Below are 24,823 nucleotides of genomic sequence, written 5' to 3'. Positions count from 1 at the left end.
TGGTCCTGAGAAATAATTGCTTAGTTATGTTATGGAGGTGTTTTTTTAAAAAAATGTTATAATAATAATAACTTTATTGTCATTGTATGTGTATACACAGTATACCTATACAACGAAATTCACTTAACACCCAAAGACCAGGTCCAACACACATAACAATCCCCAAACACACTCCCACCCACCACAATTCCCCACCCCTAAACCACCCAAACATCCACTCAACAGACCAAGTAATGCTGTCCAACAGCTCACTGATGGTGGCCCTTTAGTTCATTGTTGAGTGCAATTATAGCTCTGGGATAAAAACTATTCAGAAAACATTTCATAGCATATTATATTATTCCTATGGCAGATATAGTATTTGACTGTGGATACCATAACATGTGTAGCATCCAGGTTTATTTACTCTTTCCATATAAATCAAGTGGGACACCAGGTGTTCTAATACAAATATTTGTAGAGACATTAGTCGTAGATGTCGTAAACTATAATAGATTATAAAAAGCCCTATAAACTAAATATAAACTAAAACTCAATGTCAGGCCTGGAAGCCATCTTTTGCATTAGGCCTTCAGACCTGCCACGTTTACTACTGTGGGAAACTGGGAGGGGGGATTCTATGGAGCCAGGGTGATATATAGTCATAATAACATTCCTTTCTCAGAAAGTCAAAGACATCTTGCTCTGCATCTGGATGGCTGGAACTGGGAGGCATCTCCAGTTGGGACAGTGCTAGGATTGGGCCATGTGATGGACATGGGGATGGGGGGCAGGGACTTGAACTTTCCTTTGGGTGGGGAAAACCTGGAAGCTTTCAGATTTGGGTTTTCCCAGATGTGCCAATATGACATCTCTAATAAAATGGAACTTTGAGGAAACTAAAGCCTCAGAGTTTTTTTCCATTGGGGATGTTACTTGGAACCCCAACATTAACCTGAATCTGCTTTAAAATCCAACGAGCTCCCCCGATACCAGGGTACTGTCTGGGGTCCTGAGCCCCGAATGTCAACCCAAAACCTGGTGGCGTGAAGACTCAGGGGAAATGGAGGAAGACAAGAAAGCCACGGAGGGAACTATGGGGACTGGCTCGATGACTCCTTTCGAGACCATCTACTCCCCTTCCCAAGCCATGGTGGAAGCAGAAGAAAGAGAACACCAGCTGTGTGCTCAGCCCAATGAGCCGGCATCTAAGCGAGCCACACAACCGGATCTAACCCTGTGGGGCAAAGCCACAGGAACCGTGCCACTCCAAGAAGCGGCCAGTGGAGTAGCACTGTTGGAACCACAACTGGGTGGAAGCTGAGCAGAACAGATCCCAACCTTCAAATGGAGAACACTGGGCTAGCTATGCTATAAACACTCCAATGAATGGGGATTCCCACTGCCGTCATGCAGCCAGTCGTTGGCCAGTCTCCTGGAGCAGTTTGGCCACCTCAGCACGACCAGCACTGCTCAAGCCAGTGGAACCGAGTAGCCCAAATGGATCCTGGCTCAACCTATGTCCACCTTCCCATGCCAGGAAGTCGCAGCACCACCGAGCGGGGTGTCTACTTTTATTTGGTGCACAGCGGATCATTCCACAGCCTCCTGCACCAGGCCTGAGCTACTGAGTGACAGTCACCGTGGGGATTGGGGTAGTGCAGCACCAGAGCTTCCTGAGCCAGCCCGGCACGTTGCTGCAAGGACCACAACTAGGGCTACTGGAACCAAGTGCTCTACCCCAACAGCAGGCATTCAGACTATCTCCAGCAGACCAGATTCCTCCCAGATGGGCATTTTACCCTGGCCAGGGATGGATGCAATACCAATGGATGCCTGCCCCAATCCTGCACCCTGTGCCCATCTCCCAACCAGTGCATTTCCAGCCACCAATTCTGGGGGCCCAGCCGGTGCCACCCAACTGCCAGTGGAATTCCAACAACCAGCTGCAGCCCCACAACAGATTACAGCCCAGCAGCCAGTGCCAGCCCAGCAACCAGTGCCAGCCCAGCAGCCCGCACAAGCTCAGCAACTGGCTCAGCAACCAGCCCTGCCAGCAGCTCCCCCCTCCTCCATGGTTCAGGGCAACCTTTGACAGGACTCCAGGGAAGCTAGCATATTTCCTCAACCGAGTCTGGGCTTACATCGACCACTATGGGAATCAATACCCATCAGATCGGGAATTGATTTCAGGCATAGCAGATGGCATGAACGAAGGAGAAGCAGCAGAATGGATAGCGGAGCTTCATGACAAAGAAGCCCCCAAGCTGGACGATGCCGACGAATTCATCCAACTGCTCAGAGGTCAGTTCGAAGACATGGCCCACTGAGTAGAAGCCGAATCCCAGATCAAGGCGCTGAATCAGACAGCCCAAGCCCCCAAGGAGCTAATTTGGGAATTTTGGAGACTGGCTGGGAAGCTGAGAGACTGGCCAGAAGGTCTACTGGTCCACCACTTCAAGGAAGACCTAGACCCAGACCTTCGGAAAGCTTGTGGCATCAGAGGAATACCGGAATGCATACAAGCATGGTACAATACCGCCATGGCCTTGGATCTGGAAATTCACCCCCATAGAAAGCCCACAACAGAGAAACCCGCAAGAAGGCCTCTGGGTCACCGAACTCTGATGAAGCCGCCTGCAGCGCCACCTCCTACACCATCCGCCACTGTCACGTGCTACTGGTGTGGCCAGCACAGGCCCCTTAAGAATGCTTGGCTTTGGCTCCGACTCTGGCTCCGGCCACACCTGGGTGAGGAAGACCCTATGGAGGCCACCTGATAAAGGAAGAATCACCAAGCAGGCTGTGAAGGTTCCACTCCTTCCCACTGAAGTCAAGGGAACTCCAGCTGAGGAAACCCTTCTGACGCTCACCGAGGGAAGCAGCAGTGATCATGACCCAATGGTAAGTGAAGACATCCATCACTTTACTATCAAAACCCGGATAGTAGTGCCAGAAACAGGGGCCCATTGGGAAATAGAGGCCGTCATAGACACCGGCTGCACCAGATGCCTAATCAGCCTCCCCATAGTCGAGCAGCTAGGCATACGTACGAGACCCCTAGCATGCCCCATCCACTTTGAGTCAGTTGATGGGACACTAATTGGTGAAGCCCCTGCCACACTGGTCACAGAACTGGTCAGACTAGAAATGGGCTATTACCGAGAACTCATTTGATTCATCATAGCTCCAGAAATGACTGAATCGATCATACTGGGGCTTGCCTGGCTAGACAAATGGGGACCAACCATCATGTGGGATTTTTTATTTTTTATTTTTTATTATTTTTTATTTTTATTTATTTTTATATGCCGCCCTTCTCCGGAGACTCAGGGCAGCTTACAATGCGTTAAGCAATAGCCTTCATACTTTTGTATGTTTTATACAAAGTCAGTTTATTGCCCCCACAAACCAGGTCCTCATTTTACCCACCTTAGAAAAGATGGAAGGCTGAGTCAACCTTGAGCCTGGTGAGAATTGAACTCGCAGTAATTGCAGGCAGCTGGATGTTAAATGCTGCCTTAGTAGGAGGCATTAGCCTCCTACGCCACTCAGGCTATAGAAAACTAAACATAGGCATTGGACCATTACCACCCATAAAGCCAGACCAATGCTAAATGTTCGTAAGCCACGACAACACCAGTGAGTCACAGGCCGCAGCCCCCACAATGCCCCCACAGTGGATGACTGCCTGGCTGCCTGCAAGTGCCAAGGGAATACCGGGACCTATTGGGAGTCTTTAGGGAAGAAGATTGCAATTTCCTTCCCTCTCACCGTGTGACAGATTGCGCGATTGAATTCCTTCCAGGAGCTAAACTGCCCAAGCCAAAGATGTACTCCATGACCCCCCAAGGAAATGGAGGATCTGAGAAAGTACATCGATGCCAACTTAGCATGGGGCTTCATCCAACCCGAAGTGCAGGGTAGCTGCCCAGGTACTGTTTAAAGAAAAGAAAGAGTGAGGAAAGAGGCTTTGCATGGATTTTCATGAATTTAATGCCATGTGCATGGAGAACACCTACCCCCTCCCACTTATGAAGGACATGCTAAGCCACTTAGCCAAGGGAAAGGTTTTCACCAAACTAGACTTGAGGGAACCTATTACCATATCAGAATCAAAGAAGGAGATGAATGGAAAACAGCCTTTAACTGTCCGCTTGACAGCTTCCAATTCAAAGTCATGCCGTTCGGCCTGCAAGGAGCCCCAGCAGACTTCATGCAATTAATCAATGAAGTGCTGCATGAACACTTATACAAGGGGGTCCTAGTTTACCTGACCGACATTCTCATATTCAGCGGAACCCTTGAGGAACCTGTAAAGCTAGTGTGGCAGGTGCTGAAAAAACTCCATCTGAGTATGAATGGAGTGGTAGAATGAGCGAACCCAATGGTGAAACAATATATCAGATGCTATGTGGATTATCAGCAGGAAAACTGGGCAGACCTACTGCCTTTTGCGGAGGTGGCTTACAACAATGCTGTGTACAGTAGTACCGGATTGACCCCCTTCCAGGTCAACAGCGGCATGGACTTTGTACCCATGCCTGAACTGCCCAGAGAGCTTCCCTCCTCTATGACCCTGAACAAGTGGATGGAGTCGCTGAGGAAAGGCTGGGAGAGTACCAAAAAGGCAATAGCGGAGGCTGCTGAGGCATACAATAAGCAAGCAGATAAACACCGATCTCTTCAACCTCCTGTCCGTGTGGGAGATCAAGTTTATCTGTCAACTAAATACATAAGACTGAGACTGCCTAGCAAGAAACTAGGACCTAATTTTTAGGTCCATTCCCAATAGTGAAAGTAATTAACCCAGTGACTGTTCAGCTTAACCTCCCCCACATTCTAGGGAAAATACATCCTGTTTTCCATTGTAGCTTGCTGAAGCCAGCCATAAATTCCAGGTTAAGACTACAAGCTCAAGCACCACCCAAGCCTATTGTAGTTCAAGGGGAAACCCATTATGAAGTAAAAAAAGATCTTAGATTCTAGGTTGTATAGAGGTAGATTACAATATTTAGTACATTGAAAAGAGTACCCTTTGTCTGAAGCTACTTGGGTTAAAAGCTGGAATGTCAAAGCAGACAAATTCCACAATAAGTTCCCTAACAAACCAAAGGGTACCCCTGGGGGAGGGAGATGTGGTTAGTATGCTGAATTAACCATTTTCAGGACACGCTTTTCTGACCAGGGGGGTGGTCAGTCAGGCCTGGGGGCCATTTTTTTTCATTGGATCTTCAGGCCTGCCACATTTACTTTTGTGGGAAACTGGGAGGGGGGATTGTATGGAGCCAGGGTGATAGTCATAATAACATTCCTTTCTCGGAAAGTCAAGGACATCTTGTCCTGCACCTGGATGACTGGAACTGGGAGGCATCTCCAGTTGGCGCGGTGCTTGGATTGGGCCATGTGATGGATGTGTGAGTGTTGGGCAGGGATTTGAACTTTCCTTTGGGTGGGGAAAACCTGGAAGCTTTCAGATTCGGGTTTTCCCAAATGTGCCAATATGACATCTCTAATAAAATGGAACTTTGAGGAAACTAAAGCCTCAGAATTTTCTTTCATTGGGGGTGTTACTTGGAACCCTGACACTCAGTCTATGAGGACCCAGATTGTTGGGGACAATATGCTGACTCTGTAAACTACTTAGAGAGGATGGTAAAGTACTATGTGAAGCAGTATATAAGTCTAAGTGCTATTGCTATTGCCATCCAAATTAGAGATTCTATTTGTGAGTGATTTATTTCTTTACTGAATGGCATCCAAAAGGAAATTATATTTTTTCAAAAGATAAACATAGCAGTTTGGAGCAACTTTTAGGTTTAATATTTTCAGTAATTTGACATACTAGTTTCAATTATATGCAGAGATAGCCTAAATGCAATGTTTTCTCAAAAATAAGACCCGGTCTTATATTTATTTTGGCTCCAAAATAATCATTAGGGCTTATTTTGGGGAAAACACAATATCAGGGTGATCAGCCTGGCTGGGTGCCCCCTCAGCATATGCAAAGGGCCGGTGAGCGCATGGGGGCCAATGGTGTCCAGCAGCAGCTGCATTTCACCAGCCCCTTGGTCAGCGCATTCTGGTTAGGTCTTATTATCGGGGAAATACATGGTATAATCTGGAATGAGTATTCATACTAATTTACTGAATGCACATTTCTCCATGCAAAGTGAAGTAGAATTCCAATTCCCCACTTGTTAGAATGTTACAGTGTGGTTCAAATCACAGGATACACAAATAAAATTTGTCTGGGATAATTTCATCTGAATTCCTTCAGTGAGAAGGGATTTGGACTCTGGGATCCTATTATTCTATGATATATTATCCATATAATGATTATTCCTGCAATATATTTATAAGTATGGCTGCTTTAAAAGAATCTAGAAACAACAAGTATGTTAGGTTCAGCTTGTAGCTTACTCCTAACCTGTTGGTCAGGCAATATATCTGTTTCTTTAAGAAGCAACTGAGCCATGTAATCAGGGTTTGCTGAACCCTGTAATTAGGCTACAGTGCATAAATAAGCAGCGCAGAGAAGCGTTCCTTCTTCCTGATTGATCCTGTTTCTGTTGCTTCTTGCGTCTTTCTGCTGATTGATGTTAGACTGAATTGTTATATGGTACTGTATACCGAGAGTTACTAAAGTCTGTTTGCTTTGGTAAGGGAAGATACTTACTGGACTGATATTACTGTTTATGACCTTGGACTGTTTTACCTACACTGAGACTGCTTATTATCTTGTATATAAAGTATTTTTCTCACACGAGCTGCACGTTTATCTCCTTCCCTGTGTGTTTCTGCTCTGCTCGTTGCACAAGCAACAAATACTTTTTACACACACCCTAACATTGGTTATGGGCCCAGAACGTTCCAGGGCTCTTTAATTTGTTTTTGCGGAAGTGAGAAGTGCAGGCAGTGGGTGTAGTAGTCAAGATGATGGCTTTTGAGCAAGTTATTCTACCATAACCCGGTTGGATGGTACAATCTATGTTACCTGGTCCACAAAATGCTGTCTACTTTTGCGAAAAGAAGGACTGTGGGACATGGTTAATAATCCACCGGACATAACTGCATTGAATGCTGCTGACGAAGAAGATGCCAAAAAGATAGCGAAGTTTCACAGGGACAACGAGCGTGCTTTATGCATCATTGGCTTGACACTGGGAGACCAGCAACTTGTCCATTTCCGGGGCGAAGAGTCTGCTGCGAGGTGCTGGACAAAGCTAAAGAAGCTCTACGTTCGTGACTCTGTGGGTGTCCATATCTACCTGACACGGAAATTATTTCGCTTACATCTTCAGAAAGGAGGAGACATGATGGCTCACCTGGACTCCATGACAGGGCTTTTCCAGGAGCTACATGAGAAAGACCTTGTGTTTACTGAACTGCAGCAAGTTTATATTATTCTTTCATCGTTGGATGACAGTTATGACTCTTTTGTTTCATCATTAGAAGTATTGTCTAGAGATGAACTAACATTGACCAATATAACTGGTAGGTTACTGGATGAGGCCAAACGTAGGCAAGAACGAGACCAGTTAAGGATGCAGCAGCAACCAAAAGTGGAAGCTGTATATGAGAATGTCAATATTGTTAAACGCTGTTATGCATGTGGGGCTAAGGGGCACATTGCAAAATATTGTAATAATAAGAAAGTGTCTGCTAGAAACTCTGCTAAACCCAGGAAAGGGTGTAATTTAGCAACTAGTTCATCTATTAATATAAGAGATGATTGGTGGGTGATTGATAGCGGTGCCTCTCAATCAATAACAAAAAACAGAAAACTGTTTCTAAACATGAAGAAAAGTACTAAAAAGGTCAAATTAGCTAATGGCTGGAATGTGACTGTAGCTGGGGAGGGACTTGTTCAATGTTCTATTAGTAAGCACCCTTTACCCATGCTTTATATCCCTAGTTTGAAATATAACCTTTTATCTGTAAAGTCATTACTACATTCTGGGTTTACAGTAACTTTTAAAAACAACAAATGTTTGCTTGAATGTGAAGGCACTGTAGTTACTGCAGAATTAGAAAACGACTTATTTGTCATTAGGGATAAGTCATTACTGTTAGTTCAGTCAAAAGCTAAATTTGGAAATGTAAAGCCGCATGATGAATGCGTACATTTACTACATAGAAGGCTTGGTCATCTGAATTTCAGGTTGTTGCATTCGACTGTTAAGCAGTCTAAAGGCATTAAGTTAAGGGCTTGCAGCAAATACCTGAACTGTAATACTTGTAACCAGCATAAAAGTAAAGTTACACATGCAAACCGCTGCAATGGGTTTAAAACAACTAAACCTTTGGAGGTAGTCTTTTTAGACTTAATAGGGCCAAAGAAACCCAGTTTAGGGGGAGCATGCTATATTTTGAGTATAGTTGATCACTTTACCAGATATGGTTTTTGCTACCTTATGAAGTCCAAAAGTGATACGTTCCAATGTACCACAAACTGGCTTTGTTTTGTAGAAAGGAAGCAGAGGTTTAAGGTGAAATGCATTGTTACTGACAATGGAACTGAGTTTACTAACCATCAGTTGGCTAAGTTTTTGAAGGATGCTGGGATACAGCATAAACGTTCTGCCCCTTTTTGGCCGAACATAATGCATATATAGAACGAAGAGGCCAGACCCTACAAGCTATGACTAGGACTATGCTGGCTGATGCTTGTTTACCTGATAAATTGTGGGGAGAAGCAATACTATGTGCCAATCATATTTTAAATAATGTGGTGCACTCCTCTACAGAAAAAATACCTTTTACTTTATGGCACGGGAGGAAGCCTGATTTAAGTTATATACATACTTTTGGTGCACCAGCCTGGGTGCATATACCGGTTAGTCAGAGAAGGAAGGACCAACAGAGAGCAAAGAAAATGATTTTTGTTGGCTATGAGGCTAACCATAGGTCCTATAGGTTCTGGGAAAAAGGAACAACAAAAGTTTTGTGTAGCGCTAGTGCTAAATTCCTAGAACATGAAGGCTGGGACAGGTTAGAAAAAGCAGATTATGGTTTTACAGATGTGGATGTTAAGGTAGACCATATTCCTGATGATAGTTCATCTGAGATGGATGATAAACCATCTATTAAGGTTGAAGAACAGGAACAGGAATCAGGGTTAGGGGAGGATGAACCCAATATACCTGATGTTAGTCCTGTTATGCCTAGACGAACTTCCAGGGACCGGCATCCACCAGATCGCTATAAAGCCACAGTGGTTTGCCAAGTAGATATCGAACCATCCAGTTATCATGATATAAAATTATATCCAGAAAAGGAGCAAAAAGCCTGGCAAGAGGCAATGGATAGAGAAATTGATTCATTGAAGAGGCTTGGTGTCTATGAAGTCATAAGAAGACCATCAAATGAGAAACTTATAGGCTGTAGGTGGGTCTACAAGGTAAAAAGAAGTGTAGATGGGGTAGTAACCCATAAAGCTCGGCTTGTTGCACAAGGGTTCTCACAGACAGATAGAGACTATGATGAGGTTTTTGCTCCAAGTTTACGAGCGAGCACTTTGAGAATGATGCTGGTTTGGGCAGCCAGAAATAAATGCTCTATTACTCATATAGATGTCGAGACAGCTTACTTGAACGCTCCGTTGAGGCATACAATATATATGAAAAAACCTCCTGGTTATGATACACAGGATAGCACTGAGTGTTGGAGGCTACAAAAAAGCCTATATGGTTTAAAGCAATCAGGTTACGAGTGGAACCAATGTATAGTGCAGGAATTACATAACATTGGGTTCTATGAGGGCGTAGCAGATAAATGTCTGTTTAAAAAAGAACAGGATGGATGTATTTCATTCTTGTTAATCTTTACAGACGACATTGCCATAATTACCAGAACTGACGTTGAGGCCAGAGAGATTATCGGTCAGTTGCAAACAAAATTTAAACTTAGAAATCTAGGACATATACGGCATTATCTAGGGCTGGATATCCTGAAAACATCTAGAGGATTTAAAATTTCACAATCTAATAAAATCTGCAAATTGTTGACAAAATTTGGGATGGAATTATGTAAACCTGCCAAGACTCCTATGACACAAGAATTCCAGCAGGATAGTTTGCAGAGTCCACAGTTCAGTAAAGAACTTTATCAATCATTAATAGGCAGTTTGTCGTATTTGAGCAACTGGACACGGCCTGATATAGCTTTTAGTGTTAATCAACTAGCACAATATAGTTCAGAGCCTACTGATAGGCATTGGCAAGCTGCAAAACGTATTCTTAGATATCTTAAAAGAACGTTACATTTTGCTATGTATTTAGAACCAAATGCCAATATGGTGTTAAAGGCATATGCTGATGCCAGTTTTGCCAGAAAATCTACGTCTGGAATAGCAATCATGTTGGATAACTGCCTGATTGGATGGAGATCAATTCGCCAGAAACACATCAGTTTGTCTACCATGGAAGCAGAGTTTTCTTGTCTATCACTTACATGTACTGAACTGATTTATTATAAACAGTTGATGGAAGATATTGGATTCAAAATGGACTATCCTATTACGGTTTATGAATATAACCAGGCAGCCATTACAATGGCAACGAATCTTGCTGTAAAGACAAGGACTAAATACACTGATATACGTTATCTGAATGTTCGGCAATGTGTTAAGGATAACATGATTACATTGGAATATTGCGCATCAGAGGACAATATTGCCGATAATTTTACCAAAGCGCAAGGTGCCATTAAACACACCAATTGTTGTGAAAGATTTGGATTAAGAATCTGAAACGTAATTGATACCACTGTACAATGTATGATTTGAATGTGTATTTTTGTTTCTGTATCTATTGTGTATATTGTCCTGCCCAATGGGGAGACTGTTAGGTTCAGCTTGTAGCTTACTCCTAACCTGTTGGTCAGGCAATATATCTGTTTCTTTAAGAAGCAACTGAGCCACGTAATCAGGGTTTGCTGAACCCTGTAATTAGGCTACAGTGCATAAATAAGCAGTGCAGAGAAGCGTTCCTTCTTCCTGATTGATCCTGTTTCTGTTGCTTCCTGCGTCTTTCTGCTGATTGATGTTAGACTGAATTGTTATATGGTACTGTATACCGAGAGTTACTAAAGTCTGTTTGCTTTGGTAAGGGAAGATACTTACTGGACTGATATTACTGTTTATGACCTTGGACTGTTTTACCTACACCGAGACTGCTTATTATCTTGTATATAAAGTATTTTTCTCACACGAGCTGCACGTTTATCTCCTTCCCTGTGTGTTTCTGCTCTGCTCGTTGCACAAGCAACAAATACTTTTTACACACACCCTAACAAAGTAGTTTTTTAAAAGGCCATATAATTGTAAAAGAGATGCAGCTTGGTGGGAGCATTAGGCTAGAAACCAGGAGACCATGATTTATAGTCTTGCCTTAGGCACAAAGCCAGCTAGGTGTCCTTCGGCCAGTTGCTTTCTCTCAGTCTTAGGAAGTAAGAAGGGGCAAAAGACTTCTAAAAAAACCTTGCAAGAGAAAACTGCAGGGACTAATCCAGGCAGCTGCCAGGAGTCAAAATCTGACTTGAAGGCATTCTTAGATTATTTTATTTATAATGATTTTTAAGTAGTTATTATTAACTGCCAATGCTTTTATTATTTGTTCCCTTTTGTTTTGTTATTTTTAATATATGCACGTGTAGTCTTTTGGCCCTGATATGACCTCATCATATCAGGATATGACTGCCATCAGTTGTAATTTTCAAGAATAAAGCCTTTAAAGAGTTCATAGTGCAAACTAAAGACTGATATAAATAATTTGTTTGTTTTTGTAAACATTCTAAGATGCATAGTTTTCAAATATGATCTCTGATATATTTAGAAGACATAAAATCTGTACCACGTTTTTGGCTAAGTGCAAAGGAAAAAATTATTCATGTCCACTTAAAATACTTAAAAGTCTGTCAATGAAATAATCATCTTTCAAACATACTACTGTGAAAAGCTTGCAAAACTAGCTGGCTTGGTTTCTCCGAATCCTTCATCTATCTTTCTAACTTGACTTTTATTCAATTCTGATGGAAATATGTCTTATATTCTAGAAACTATATTATAAGCATATAAATAAAGGAATGGTAAATATAAATAAAGAAAAAGCAATTAACCATTCAGATATTATCTCAGACTACTATTATGTTAGCTAAACGATCTATTATATTTCACAAGCAAATTAAATATATTAAATATATCACTTTATCAGCTATTATTCAGAGATGATATATAGTATAGCAGAATCAACATCTGAATTAGTCAACAATATTGCATTAGCTTATCCTGTTACTAATTCAGCTGGTAATATTGAGGCAAACCTGTAATGAATTATTTAATATGTAAAAGAAAAATATATTGCAGCAAGATAGGCAGCAAATAAATTTAATAAATAAAATAAAAATATTAGAGTGCTTTTAATATGTTTTTATATATAAAACCTGTTTCTCTCACAATGTCTTCCTCTCTGTGTGTAGGTATATATATATGTTTGTGTATGTGTGCATATGTACATAAATATAAGAATAAATATAAATGCCTGGGTGAAAATATCCTGGCACTGTTCCATGAACATTACAATGTCTTTTGATGGTTAATTGGTGTTTATGGATGTGCTTTGCTAGTTTTTTGCCTTTACATAGTGGCTGTTACAATTCTTACAGTGCAAGGACAGTGTTATGGTTGACTCCTTTTTTTTCTTCCTGGGCTACTGAGTCTTTTGATTTATTTAAGCAGTTTTGGGAAGCTTAAGTTGATAAGACATAACAGAAATTCATCACACACACGGAGGGCGGAGCTGATGTTGTGGTGATACGATGACTGTTCTATAGGGCTCTATGGAAGTTCACCAAATTCCCCTTCCAGAGGGTCCTAATGGACCTAAGCCACCTTGGAAGGATGTTGAAGAAGAGAGGAGATCCCCGTGGATCACAAGCATATCATTAACTCCTTGTCTGATCCGGGGGAAGTTCTCAATCCAGCAGGAAGGAAAAGATGGCCATTGCACACCGTCCAAGGCTGTGACAGCCCAAACAGAGAAGAATGAGGAAAGATTGAAGAACAGTGTGGTGGCTGGGTGAGAATTTTCTAACTTCTGTCAAAATTGCCGCTTTTAAAATTGACTGAGTGATAGTGGGACTGAAAAAGAAGGGGTGGATTTGTTGATCTCCCACCCCTGGAAATAGTAGCAAATAAGCACAAAGCTGAAATAGACCTGAACAAGAACCTTGAACTATTTGGATAATTTAAAGATATAAATGCTAAAAGAGGAAAATCGGATTGGTTAACCTAAGGATTATAGTAATTGGATATTATTGAACTAAAACTTTATTTGGGACTATAAAACTTGAGCTCCAGAACTTTTAAAGGGAAAAAAATGATGTATGCTAAGAAAGTTAAAGGAGAGAGGAGAAATAGGGCAACAGCGACATCTACTGGCCAGAAAAAAACTATAGGGAAAGTGGAGAAAGTGAAGAAAAGAAAGTGTGAACAATAATTGACCTTGGGCAGGTTATTGGAAAAACATTGTTACAAGACTGTCACAAGACTTAGATAAGCTGCCTGCACCTCGGAATAGTTTATAGAGAGAACTACAGAGAAAGAGAGTGGAAACAGTGTAAGCTGCAAACACTGTAGCTCCTTGACTGGATATAGGTTTTAGCAACTGAGCAACTGGAACTGGGAAATAATAGAGGTTGTTTATAAGATAAATGAAGATTTTCATATTTCAGCCTTTAACTCTTCTCCTTGGGGATTTATAATTTGTTGGATATAATTCTAGGGTCTTGGTGGGCCTTTGTGGATTACAATTTGGTGAGTCTTCATGGATGATAATTTATAACTTTGTGGATTATAACATATGAGTTATTAAAAAGAAAAAAAAAAGAAAACAACCCTTGTTGAAGAGAACTTGGATTATGGATATTTTGGCTTTGTGAAATATAGCAACTAAAAGCAGGAAGTGACTTGAGGCTTGAAAATAAGAACTGGGAATAAGAAAGGAAATTGTTGGACTATACCAGGTATATTTTATAAATTGGATATAGTGGAGTACCATTGTGTTTGACTTACAGTATTATTGATTGTTGGGATACTGATATTATTTGGAATATTTAACTATTCCAAACTATCAAAATGACAAGTAACATAAATTCAAGTAAAACAGGGAGGAAAACCTGTTTCAGTGGCGCCATCAGCAGCGCCATCAGCAGCAGCATTGAGCCCAGTGAGTCAGCGCTCTATAGACACCATGTTGCAGAATGAAAAATTAAATGCCTTTCAGTCAGAGATGAAAAATATAATCCAATCATTACAGGAATCACTACAAGGAGCCATGGCTAAGAATCATGAGGATATGGCAGATAGGATACAAAAGGTGGAAATGGAAATGAAAATGGAAGATAAAATAGATAATATCCAGCAAATAATTATTAAAAATGAACAACGGATCCAGAAAGTGGAAGAAAAGACAGAGCAAATAGATAAGAAAGTAGAAGAGATGGAGATTAGATTAACCAAGGTAGATAATGATCTTGAACATTCCATAATTATTTTGTAGATGGATAAGGCAGAATATTTCCTAAGATTCCAAAATGTTCAGGAGGAAAAAGAGGAAGATATTGTGGAGAAAATGGCAAAATTACTGGCAGAGGCATTGGAAACAGACAAACAGGAAGCTCTCTATGGGATGGAAGAAATATTTAGAGTATATACAAGGTACGTGAGAAGAAACAAGCTTCCCAGAGAGATTTTCAAAGAGAAATAGTAGTTTTGAAGCAAGTACCAGAAGGGTAAGAGACACAAGAAAACAGTATCAATTTCTGACAAGAAAATTGATAAAATATGAGGTAAACTTTAGATGGCTAATACCTGAAGGAATATTGGTGACTTGGAGGGGGTAAAGACATAGATTAGACATGGTGGAGAGAGCACAAAATTTTTATGATCAGTACTTCACAGCACACGAGGAAGAACAGAAAAGGGAGCAAGCAGAGATGCTTGTAAGCGATAGTAGAAGGAAACACATAACAAGAAGAAACTGAAACAGAGGAAAAAGAGAGAAGGGAAAGAGAAGGAGCAAAACAGAGAGAAATAAAATCAACTATGACAACAAAATCGATCTATAAGTAAACAATGGAAGAAGAAATAAAATTACTATCAATTAATATAAATGGACTGAACTCACCAATAAAAAAAAAAGAATCTTCAATAAATTAATGAAGAGAAGAGCAGGGGAGACATGATAGCCGTCTTCCAATACTTGAAGGGCTGCCACAGAGAGGAAGGAGTCAAGCTGTTTTCCAAAGCACCTCAAGGCCAGACAAGGAATAATGGATGGAAACTGACCAAGGAGAGATTCAATCTAGAAATGAGGAGGAACTTTCTGACAGTGAGAATAATCAGCCAATGGAACAGCTTGCCTTCGGAAGTTGTGGGAGTTTCATCACTTGAGACTTTCAAGAAAAGATTGGACTGCCATTTGTCAGAAATGGTGTAGGGCTGTGATGGCGAACCTATGGCACGCGTGCCACAGGTGACACACGGAGCCATCTCTGTGGGCACACGGGCCGTTGCCCTAGGTCACCTCCACTGCACATGCGCACCACCAGCCAGCTGATTTTCAGCTGGCCCCGCCCACTTTGCCCCTCCCTTCCCAGGAGTCTCCACACAGCCCGTTTTGGATGCCAGGTTTTGGATGCCAGGGCTCACGTGTCTTTGGAAGGAGTAGTTCAACTGCTACTGGATTGATGATTCTAGTGATGGGGAAAGGTCCAATGAACTTTGGCCCTAGTTTTTTGATGGCTGTAATGATTTCAGGAATTTTGTAGATAAGTATACTCTGTGAACATCTAGAAAACATATCTGTGAACATCTAGAAACAAAGTTATAACTAGAAGTCAGCATGGGTTTGTTAAAATGCCACTTATAGGGCATGTCAACATTTTCAACTTTCAATTTCCAAACATTAGGGGTGCTCAAAAGTTGCGACATGCCTTGTGTTGATTATAAACATATTTTGGTTACTTTAATATAATTTAGATGTGCTTGGAAAATAACTACATAAATATCATAACTTTTCAGACCAGCAATTCCCCAGCAAACAATTCAGACCCAGTCACTCCCCAATACCATCAAAGAAGAACATTATTCTGTGCAGTGAGCCAGATGGAAGATATTTTTATCATTTCACTCCAGAGAAAAGCTCAAAAAGAGGAAAAATTGCTCATGATTGCAGATAATCTAGTGCATTTCATCTAGAAGAAAGGCATGGATAAAAGCTTGAAGGCCATTGGAGAAAATTCTACAAATGTTAGTATTTGCTGTGAAAGTGGTGCCATGCACTGGGTAGCGGTCAAGCCAGAGTATCCACTCTGCTGGAGCTGATTGACTGGTCTGAAGGTGTATATGAGTCACCTTTGATGTGCTTAACTTTCATAGTAAAATCAGTTGCTTGAACATCTTTCATGACTAGATAATATTCCTGGCTGAAACAACTTATAGATTATTTCTTAAATTTTAATAAAGGTTAGGTCAAATCCGAGAGGCTATTCAGCTTTCGTATTTTGCAGCACTTGTTATCTAAGTACATAAACAAGATAAAGGAAAGAAAAATTGGTTGTGTTTAATTGTGTATAACATTCTTAAGTTTTCATAGAATCTTACTATCCTAAATTGGTTGTTTTTAGTAATTAGTAGATATAAATTCAACAATATTTCTGTGGTGGTTTAAAATAAATTATTTTCAAATTATTTTAGTTAATATAACTTAACTAAACTGTAACTTAACTAAATAATATAACTAAATATAATCTATGAAATTTTGTAATTTGTACTTTCTGAATTATAACTGAAAATTAATTTTAATACCATTTCCTTGTGTAAATACAAAGAAGTTTTATATTCTTATTTTCCCCTTCTTAATGCAATACTAATTTTCTGTAACTTAAGAAATTATTCTTTCAGATTTTTTTGCTTTTATTCCACGGAAAATAGATCTGAATGTTTTCAAGTTTTTAGAATTTTCAAATTCTTAGTATATTATTCATGCAGTAATTTTATGGTTTAGAGTTTTGTAACCTGTTTGGATATTTGATTCAATTATTTAACTTCTCAGTGATTCATATTTTTCAAAGACTGTTAGTTGTTAGCAAATTAATACTGCTAACACCATCCAATATTACTATACCAACAAGTATATTACACCATCATAATTTTTCAATTATTAAAATACAGTATTCCAACTGGAATACCATAAATGTACAGCATTATTTTACTTGTTAAAACATATCATAACTGTAGCAACCAGGCTGAATTTACTAATATATTATCGTATCAGTGAATTATTATTGTTTTTTTCATTGTTTATTTTATTATTCTATTATTTTACTTTTGTTTTGCTTAAATTCTTTTCATTTCCTTTTTATTGTTGAAAACCGCTTACAGTGGCCCCTTGGCAAGATAAGCAGCAAATAAATTTAACAATAAACAAATAGTGTTATATTCACAAACCTTAAATCAACTCCAAAGGAACACCTCTTAATAGGAGAAATTTTCTTTAGTAAAAAAATTTCATTTAATCAACAGAATACCCTGAAGATCACATATTTTGGTTCAAAAATCAATTTTGGTTCAGAAAAAAGTGCTTGGGTTTTATTTTAAGCAATATCCATATTCTTAATCAGTATCTGAAAATACTGATTAAGTATTTTCTAATTAAGTATTTTGAACGGACTTTGTGTGTGCTGCGTTCTTTGGGGTCCGTAGCTGGGGCAGAACAGCTGTTAATTTGATTCTGCCTTGTACTGTGTCAGAAATTTTATATATAAAAATCATGTTAATACATAATGTATATATTGATGAGGAATAACTGAATTTCACCCTATAACTTTCACAATTCTGTTAAGGTATTTTGGTATCCCATGAAGCAGTGGTGGGATTCAATTTTTTTAACAACTGGTTCTGTGGGCGTGGCTTAGTTGGGGTGTGGCTTGGTAGTCATGTGACTGGGTGGGCGTGGCTAGCTGGTCATGTGACCGGTGAGCATGGCTATCTGCATAGGGACTACAGAGGGCTGAAAAAAGCCATTTCTGACCGGTCCTCGCACTTATGACCATCCTCACATTTATGCCCGTTGCGGCATTCTTAACAACCGTGTCACTCATTTCACAACTGCTTCTCTTCATCATGGTGACAAGATAGGGCAAAAACGTAAAATGTGAGGACAGTCGTAAGTTCGAGGACTGGTCAAAAGTGTGAGGACCAGTCAAAAATAACTTTTTCAGCCCTCTGAGTAGTCCATATGCACAAAAGGACTACCCAGAGGGCTGAAAAAAGTGATTTCTGACTGGTCCTCGCACTTTTGACCGGTCTTCGCACTTATGACAGGTCATCATTTATGCCCATTGTAGCATTCTTAACAACCGTGTCACTCATTTCACAACTGCTTCTCTTCACCATGGTGACAAGATAGGGCAAAAACGTAAAATGTGAGGACAGTCGTAAGTTCGAGGACTGGTCAAAAGTGCGAGGACCAGTCAGAAATAATTTTTTCAGCCCTCTGAGTAGTCCATATGCATAAAAGGATACAGCAATAGAAAGGGATGAAAGAAGGGAAGGGAAATTAGAGTAGGAATGAGGGTAAGAGAGGAAGGAAGAGAGGAGGAGAAGGAGAAAGGAAGAGGAAGTAGGGAGGAGAAGAAGAAGGGGAGGAAGAGAAAGTAAGAAGGAAAGAAAAGAGAGGTGGTAGGTTTGAGGAGAAAGATTGCTGTACAATAAAAAAGATGAAAGGGAAGAAAGCCAACCCCATACAAATATAAAGATATTAAGATAAAGAATGAATTGTTAAACTTTAAAGAATAAAAGAGAACAAATATGAATAAATAACAATAATTAGAAACACACATACAAACATACAATGTATTTTCTTTGAACAGAGTATTTGGCCGGTTCACAAATTTAAACAGTGTTTAGTCATTTCAATTAAATTTACAATTTCTATATTTCCTTTTTGCCATATTTATTCCTCATCCATTTTTGTAAAAAACCAATATTACCCTTCATCTTCATCTCTAATCTTAATCAAATTCAATTTTTCCCTTCTATTCTATATTATACCCCTTCCCATTGTCATCTATTTTTATATCCATCCTCACATTGGTTAATTATGTAATATTACAGTTGTTTAATATAAATTCAACATTTTAATATAAATCAATTAGTTATATAACTATCTTTTTTGTATATTAATCAATATGAACATGAATATTCCAATTATTTCCATGCAATCCAATTTCTTACAAATCAATTAATTATATTTACCAATAATAATAAATCAAATAATTTCCCCCAGATATTCCTCCAAACCACAACTTAACCATTTCTGCTTTCAACACAATATACAATTAATAGTATCTCAATTATTACAATTCCCTAGTTAAATAGAGCTTTTTTTCTTTTGTGTTTTAACATCTTGAACTCTCCTCTTTTCCCCTAAATTTCCCATTGTTTGCACCTACCTTTTTTGGTGAGGAGAAAGAAAAGAAATCTGCCTGCCTAATTTTCCAATTGCAGCAACGGCAAAGCCAACAGCCTTCTTTACTTTCAGTTTCGTTTTTCAGCTTAGCTAGGGGGGAAAAAATCAGCACTCTTTGCAAGCAAGCAGCAGAGCCCTGAGCAAAACAGCTGAGAGCAAATCAGCTGAGAGTCAGGAGCTGATCTAAGCAAGGGCTAATTAGCCGATGCTGAAGCTTCGCGGGCCAATAAAATCACAAAAAAACACCGAACCCTTTGTTAAATTGCTGGCTCGCCCGCCCCTCGCCCACCACTATTTATTGGCAATAAATAGTGGTGCAGAGGGGAGGGGCAAGGGGCGGGGTGAGCCAGCAATTTAACAAAGGGTTCGGCTGAACCCCCTAGAACCGGCAGAATCCCACCACTGCCATGAAGGCAATGTCTATAAGCCCACCATTTTGGCTACCAAGATAGACTTTAGAGTTTATTAGATTTCTATACCGTCCTTCTCCCAGAGGACTCAGGGCGGTGTATAGCCATATTAAAACACACAGATTTACAAAATTTAAAACCAATTAAAATTGAATATATAAAAAATTTGGCCCACAAATTAAAACACACATACACCCATTATAAAATTTGTATTAGGCCAGCCCGGCTTGCTGGAACAGAAGGGTCTTCAAGGCGCAGCGAAAGGTACGCAGGTCGGGGCTAAGACGGAGTTCTAGGGGCAGCTCATTCCAGAGGGCCCCCACAGAGAAGGCTCTCCCCCTGGGTGTCGCCAGTTGGCACTGTTTGGCCAACGGTACCCTGAGGAGCCCCTCTCTGTGGGAGCATATTGGCCGGTGGGAGGCTGTTGGTGGCAGAAGGTGGTCTCGTAAATACCCCGGTCCTAAGCCATGGAGCGCTTTAAAGGTGGTGACCAACACCTTGAATCGCACCCGGAAGACCCCCGGGAGCCAGTGCAGCTCATGCAGGAGGGGTGTTACATGGGTGCACCGAGTCACCCTCATAACCACCCGCGCGGCCGCATTCTGGACCAGTTGGAGCTGAGTGCTCTTCAAGGGGAGCCCCATGTAGAGAGTGTTACAGTAGTCTAGACGGGACGTGACAAGGGCCTGAGTGACTATGCACAGGGCATCCCGGTCCAGAAAGGGACGTAGATAACATTTCCATTTTTTTAAAAAAATAGATATTAGAAATTCAATTAAAATGTTTTATTAACCAGCTTTAATTAAGCACATGATACATGCTCTCAGAATTCATAATTCAACTTTAGTACTTCTTTCTACCTAAAGGAAAAATGATAATGATTTTTAGAAATGAGCCTAAAAGGTGATAAAAAACTGAGTTAAGAAATTCTCCTTCAGGAGAACATGTTCAGCTTTCTTCTCTTCCCTATATCTATATGTCTCTTAATTTTTCCTATCTTAAGTGATAAATAAATGAACTTGCAGTGAATACCAACATTGCACAGCAGGTTGCAAAGCAGTGAAACTTGGGGGGAAATTGAGTGAGCAGAAGTCCATTTGTGTAATGTTGGATTTAGTTCAGTATGACAAAGCATATTGATATATTTTAAGTCATTTTATATTGTAACATTAAAATACCAAATTTATGTTCTTCACATTTCTGTAACTTTTACCATGAATTCTGAAATGCATTTGTCTAAGAAAAGAAAACTTAAAATAGAAGAGTGTTGTCCTATAAATGTTTAAAAGAAGATAATAAATAGAAGTATTCTAAAACATATTTCTTTCTAAAGGTTACAGAAGAATAACATAATGCTACTGCTCAAATATATCAAACTATCCATTAACTATGATTTTTACTGACATCAATGGAAGAACACTTTAGAGAATTAAAGCACCATCAGTGTGTTTGAATGTCAGAGCATTTAAAATCAAGCATCTTATCATTTGCCCAATTCATCTATTGATCATATAACCAAAAAATGTTTACGAGTAATGCTAAGGATTATTTTCATCATTTGAAATTAATACATATACATCTGTACAAAAAAAAAATCTGTAACTGATGGATAGTGAACTTTTTCTTTTTAACTAAGAGGAATTGACTACTATTTTATAACTTAAGTGCCCAGGAAATACAGTAGATACAATTGTTATATTTTTCGCCTCTTTCTTTTCCTTTGATAAATTGTGGGAGGGAGATTCAAGGAAGGGTAGCTCATGCAAAAGGTCTATCCATTTGTGAAACCAAATGTGGTCAAAAACCTATCCATGAACATGACAACAGTTTGATCTGTTTGATTGCTTCAAGAAGCTATAGTAGCCGCATAACAATAGGTAAAATTATTTAAAAATATGGGTTTGTGGTAATCACTTGAAAAAGAAAGTTGATGTTTTATGAGTTTAATAAAAAACCTGTACAATGTGAAAAACAACCAGTTTTACCACTCTTCCATACAATTTTTCATAGGAACTCATGATTTTCACATTCTCTTGTTAGAATCAAGGAAAAATTGACAAATAAAGCAAAAAGATTTTGGAGTTGCAAATTTTGAATCAATGATGAGGCTAAATTGAAAACATATGCAATGTGCAACACACATACAATCACTCCAGCAATTCAATGTTAACTCTTATCTATATAGGCAGACTTTTTCCAGAATGATCTACCCCAACCTATCTGTTCCACATCTGTATCTATATTATCTTTATCTATACACGCACTCATATACATACATACATACATACATACATACATACATGTATACACACGTTTATATCTATGCACATTAAACAGTACATATATAGGTATCAGCATTCATACAATAAAAATATAAGGAATCATACCTGGATGTATTGCTTGCTTTTAGAAACATTTGGATCATCAGTTTCTACTCTTATTTTAGCTAAAGTTTGTTCTATTTCGGTTAGCCAGAGGTTAAAATTCTTCATATCATGATGGAAATTTCTCCATTTTTCCAATGATTTGTCAAATTTTCTGTAGAAAAAAAGCAAATGCTATTAGGACATTAGCATATTGCAAGCAGCAATCCAAAAAAATTATATTTTTAGTAATAATATAGTGAGGTTACTCTTTATTTAAAAATTGAAAAAAATGGAAAGAAAGTTTGTTAAAACTGATGTTGGAAAATGATGTCACAAAATTTAGAGATATATGAATGCCACAAAATAAATAGATAATATTTATGTTTCAACAGATACAAAAATGTACACATTTTCCTGCTATTCTATGGACATGTTTTATTTAAAATTTACATTTATAAAATTAATATGTGAATAATTCTCTTCTCTCTCTACAAGAATCATGCAGCGGATCTTTTAACGTTTGTCAATGTGATAAAATAAAAAAAAATTAAGGAAAGGAATATAATTTCTCCTCATTTTTAATAGAAATCCCAATCCAGATCACCCTAACATATATTTATGTTCAAAGAAATGTATTCAGAACTAAAGCATAACAATTACCTAACGGGCAAGAACATATGTAGTACTACCTCACTGACAAAAAGCTTGGCCATGTTAAAAATGTGATGTAAAGCAGATATTTAGTCTAATGTTTCTGATCTAGCTGGACTGTTCTCACAGTCAGCTAACTTCATACATTGTGTATTTTAATTAAGAAATAAAAATAAATGTAGCCTAAACAAAGGGTGGGAATGTGGGAAAATATAGAAGTACAAAAGCAATACTATATAATTAGTGGTGGGTTCCTCCCAGTTCGGCTGACCCGGTAGCGGTGACGATATGATATCACCGAACCGGTTCTGCCCCCCTGCCCCCCTGCCCCCCTGTGTTAGTCTTACCTTTTATTTGGCCCCACCCCCAAACTATTGCTGCCTCCTGAGTCCCAGCTGATCGGCTAGAGAGGAAAAAACTGTTTAAACTCTTGCCGCGGGGCTTCAAAGGGCCGCCCTACAGCTGATCAGTGTTAAAAGAAAATAAAAGAGTAGACCAGTGGTTCCCAAAGTGGGCGGTACCGCCCCCTGGGGAGCGGTGGGATGCCTTAGGGGGGCGGTAAGAGGCAAGGGGGGTGGCAGGGGGGGTGCTAGAGGAAAAAGGGGGCGGCAGGGAGGCACTAAGTGGCAAGGAGGGTGGCCCCTACCCTTTGGCCTGTGCAGTTACCTCCTTGCAAGCAAACAGCAAGAAAAAACAACTCCTTTCAGCTTCACCATAGGCTAATTAGCCAGTTGATTAGATCGGCCTCCCGACTCTCAGCTGATTTGCTCTCAGCTGTTTTGCGCAGGGCTCTGCTGCTTGCTGCAAAGAGTGCTGGAGCAGATTGTTTTTTTCCCTAGCTATGCTGAAAAGCAAAAGTGAAAGTAAAGCAGGCTGTTGGCTTTGCTGTTTGCTGCAACGTTGGAAAATTAGGAAGAGGCAGATTTTTTTTCTTTTTCCTCACCAAAACAGGTAGGTGCAAACAATGGGAAATTTAGGGCAAAAGAGGAGAGTTCAAGATTTTAAAACACAAAAGAAAAAAAGCTCTATTTAACTAGGGAATTGTAATAATTGAGATACTATTAATTGTATATTGTGTTGAAAGCAGAAATGGTTAAGTTGTGGTTTGGAGGAATATCTGGGGGAAATTATTTGATTTATTATTATTGGTAAATATAATTAATTGATTTGTAAGAAATTGGATTGGATGGAAATAATTGGAATATTCATGTTCATATTGATTAATATACAAAAAAGATAGTTATATAACTAATTGATTTATATTAAAATGTTGAATTTGTATTAAACAACTGTAATATTACATAATTAACCAATGTGAGGATGGATATAAAAATAGATGACAATGGGAAGGGGTATAATATAGAATAGAAGGGAAAAATTGAATTTGATTAAGATTAGAGATGAGGATGAAGGGTAATATTGGTTTTTTAAAAAAAATAGATGAGGAATAAATATGGCAAAAAGGAAATATAGAAATTGTAAATTTAATTGAAATGACTAAACACTGTTTAAATTTGTGAACCGGCCAAATATTCTGTTCAAAGAAAATACATTGTATGTTTGTATGTGTGTTTCTAATTATTGCTATTTATTAATATTTGTAATATTAATATTTTTCCCTTTTTAATACGCAAATTTTAATTCATTCTTAATTTATTGGGGTGTTTTAATTCTGTCTTCTGCCAAATTGTTTAATTCAGTTTTATTCTGTTTTTTAAATTTTGTATTTATGTGTTTTTATCTTGTGCCTGTTCACCGCCCTGAGTCATTCGGGAGTAGGGCGGTATATAAATCAAATAAACTAAACTAAACTAAACTTCTCTTTTATTCTTTAAAGTTTAACAATTCATTCTTTATCTTAATATCTTTATATTTGTTTGCG

At 39.1% G+C, this 24,823-nt stretch overlaps 1 protein-coding gene across 3 annotated transcripts in view; it reads right to left on the bottom strand.

Annotated features, from left to right (window-relative positions):
• Positions 1 to 24,823, bottom strand: part of DMD (dystrophin) — a 2,041,544-nt gene that overhangs the window by 955,612 nt on the left and 1,061,109 nt on the right. For all 3 annotated transcript variants that reach the window (XM_087871305.1, XM_087871306.1, XM_087871307.1), the window contains one exon: positions 22,312 to 22,462. In XM_087871305.1, coding sequence (XP_087727431.1) covers positions 22,312 to 22,462 — 151 coding nt within the window. The remainder of the gene's footprint in view (positions 1 to 22,311; positions 22,463 to 24,823) is intronic.

Source organism: Pantherophis guttatus, chromosome 5 (genome assembly GCF_059756535.1).
Source record: "Pantherophis guttatus breed Tessera chromosome 5, ASM5975653v1, whole genome shotgun sequence".
Classification (NCBI taxonomy): Eukaryota; Metazoa; Chordata; class Lepidosauria; order Squamata; family Colubridae; genus Pantherophis; species Pantherophis guttatus.
Note: the sequence above shows the minus strand (reverse complement) of the source record. Positions and strands in the feature narration are given on the sequence as shown.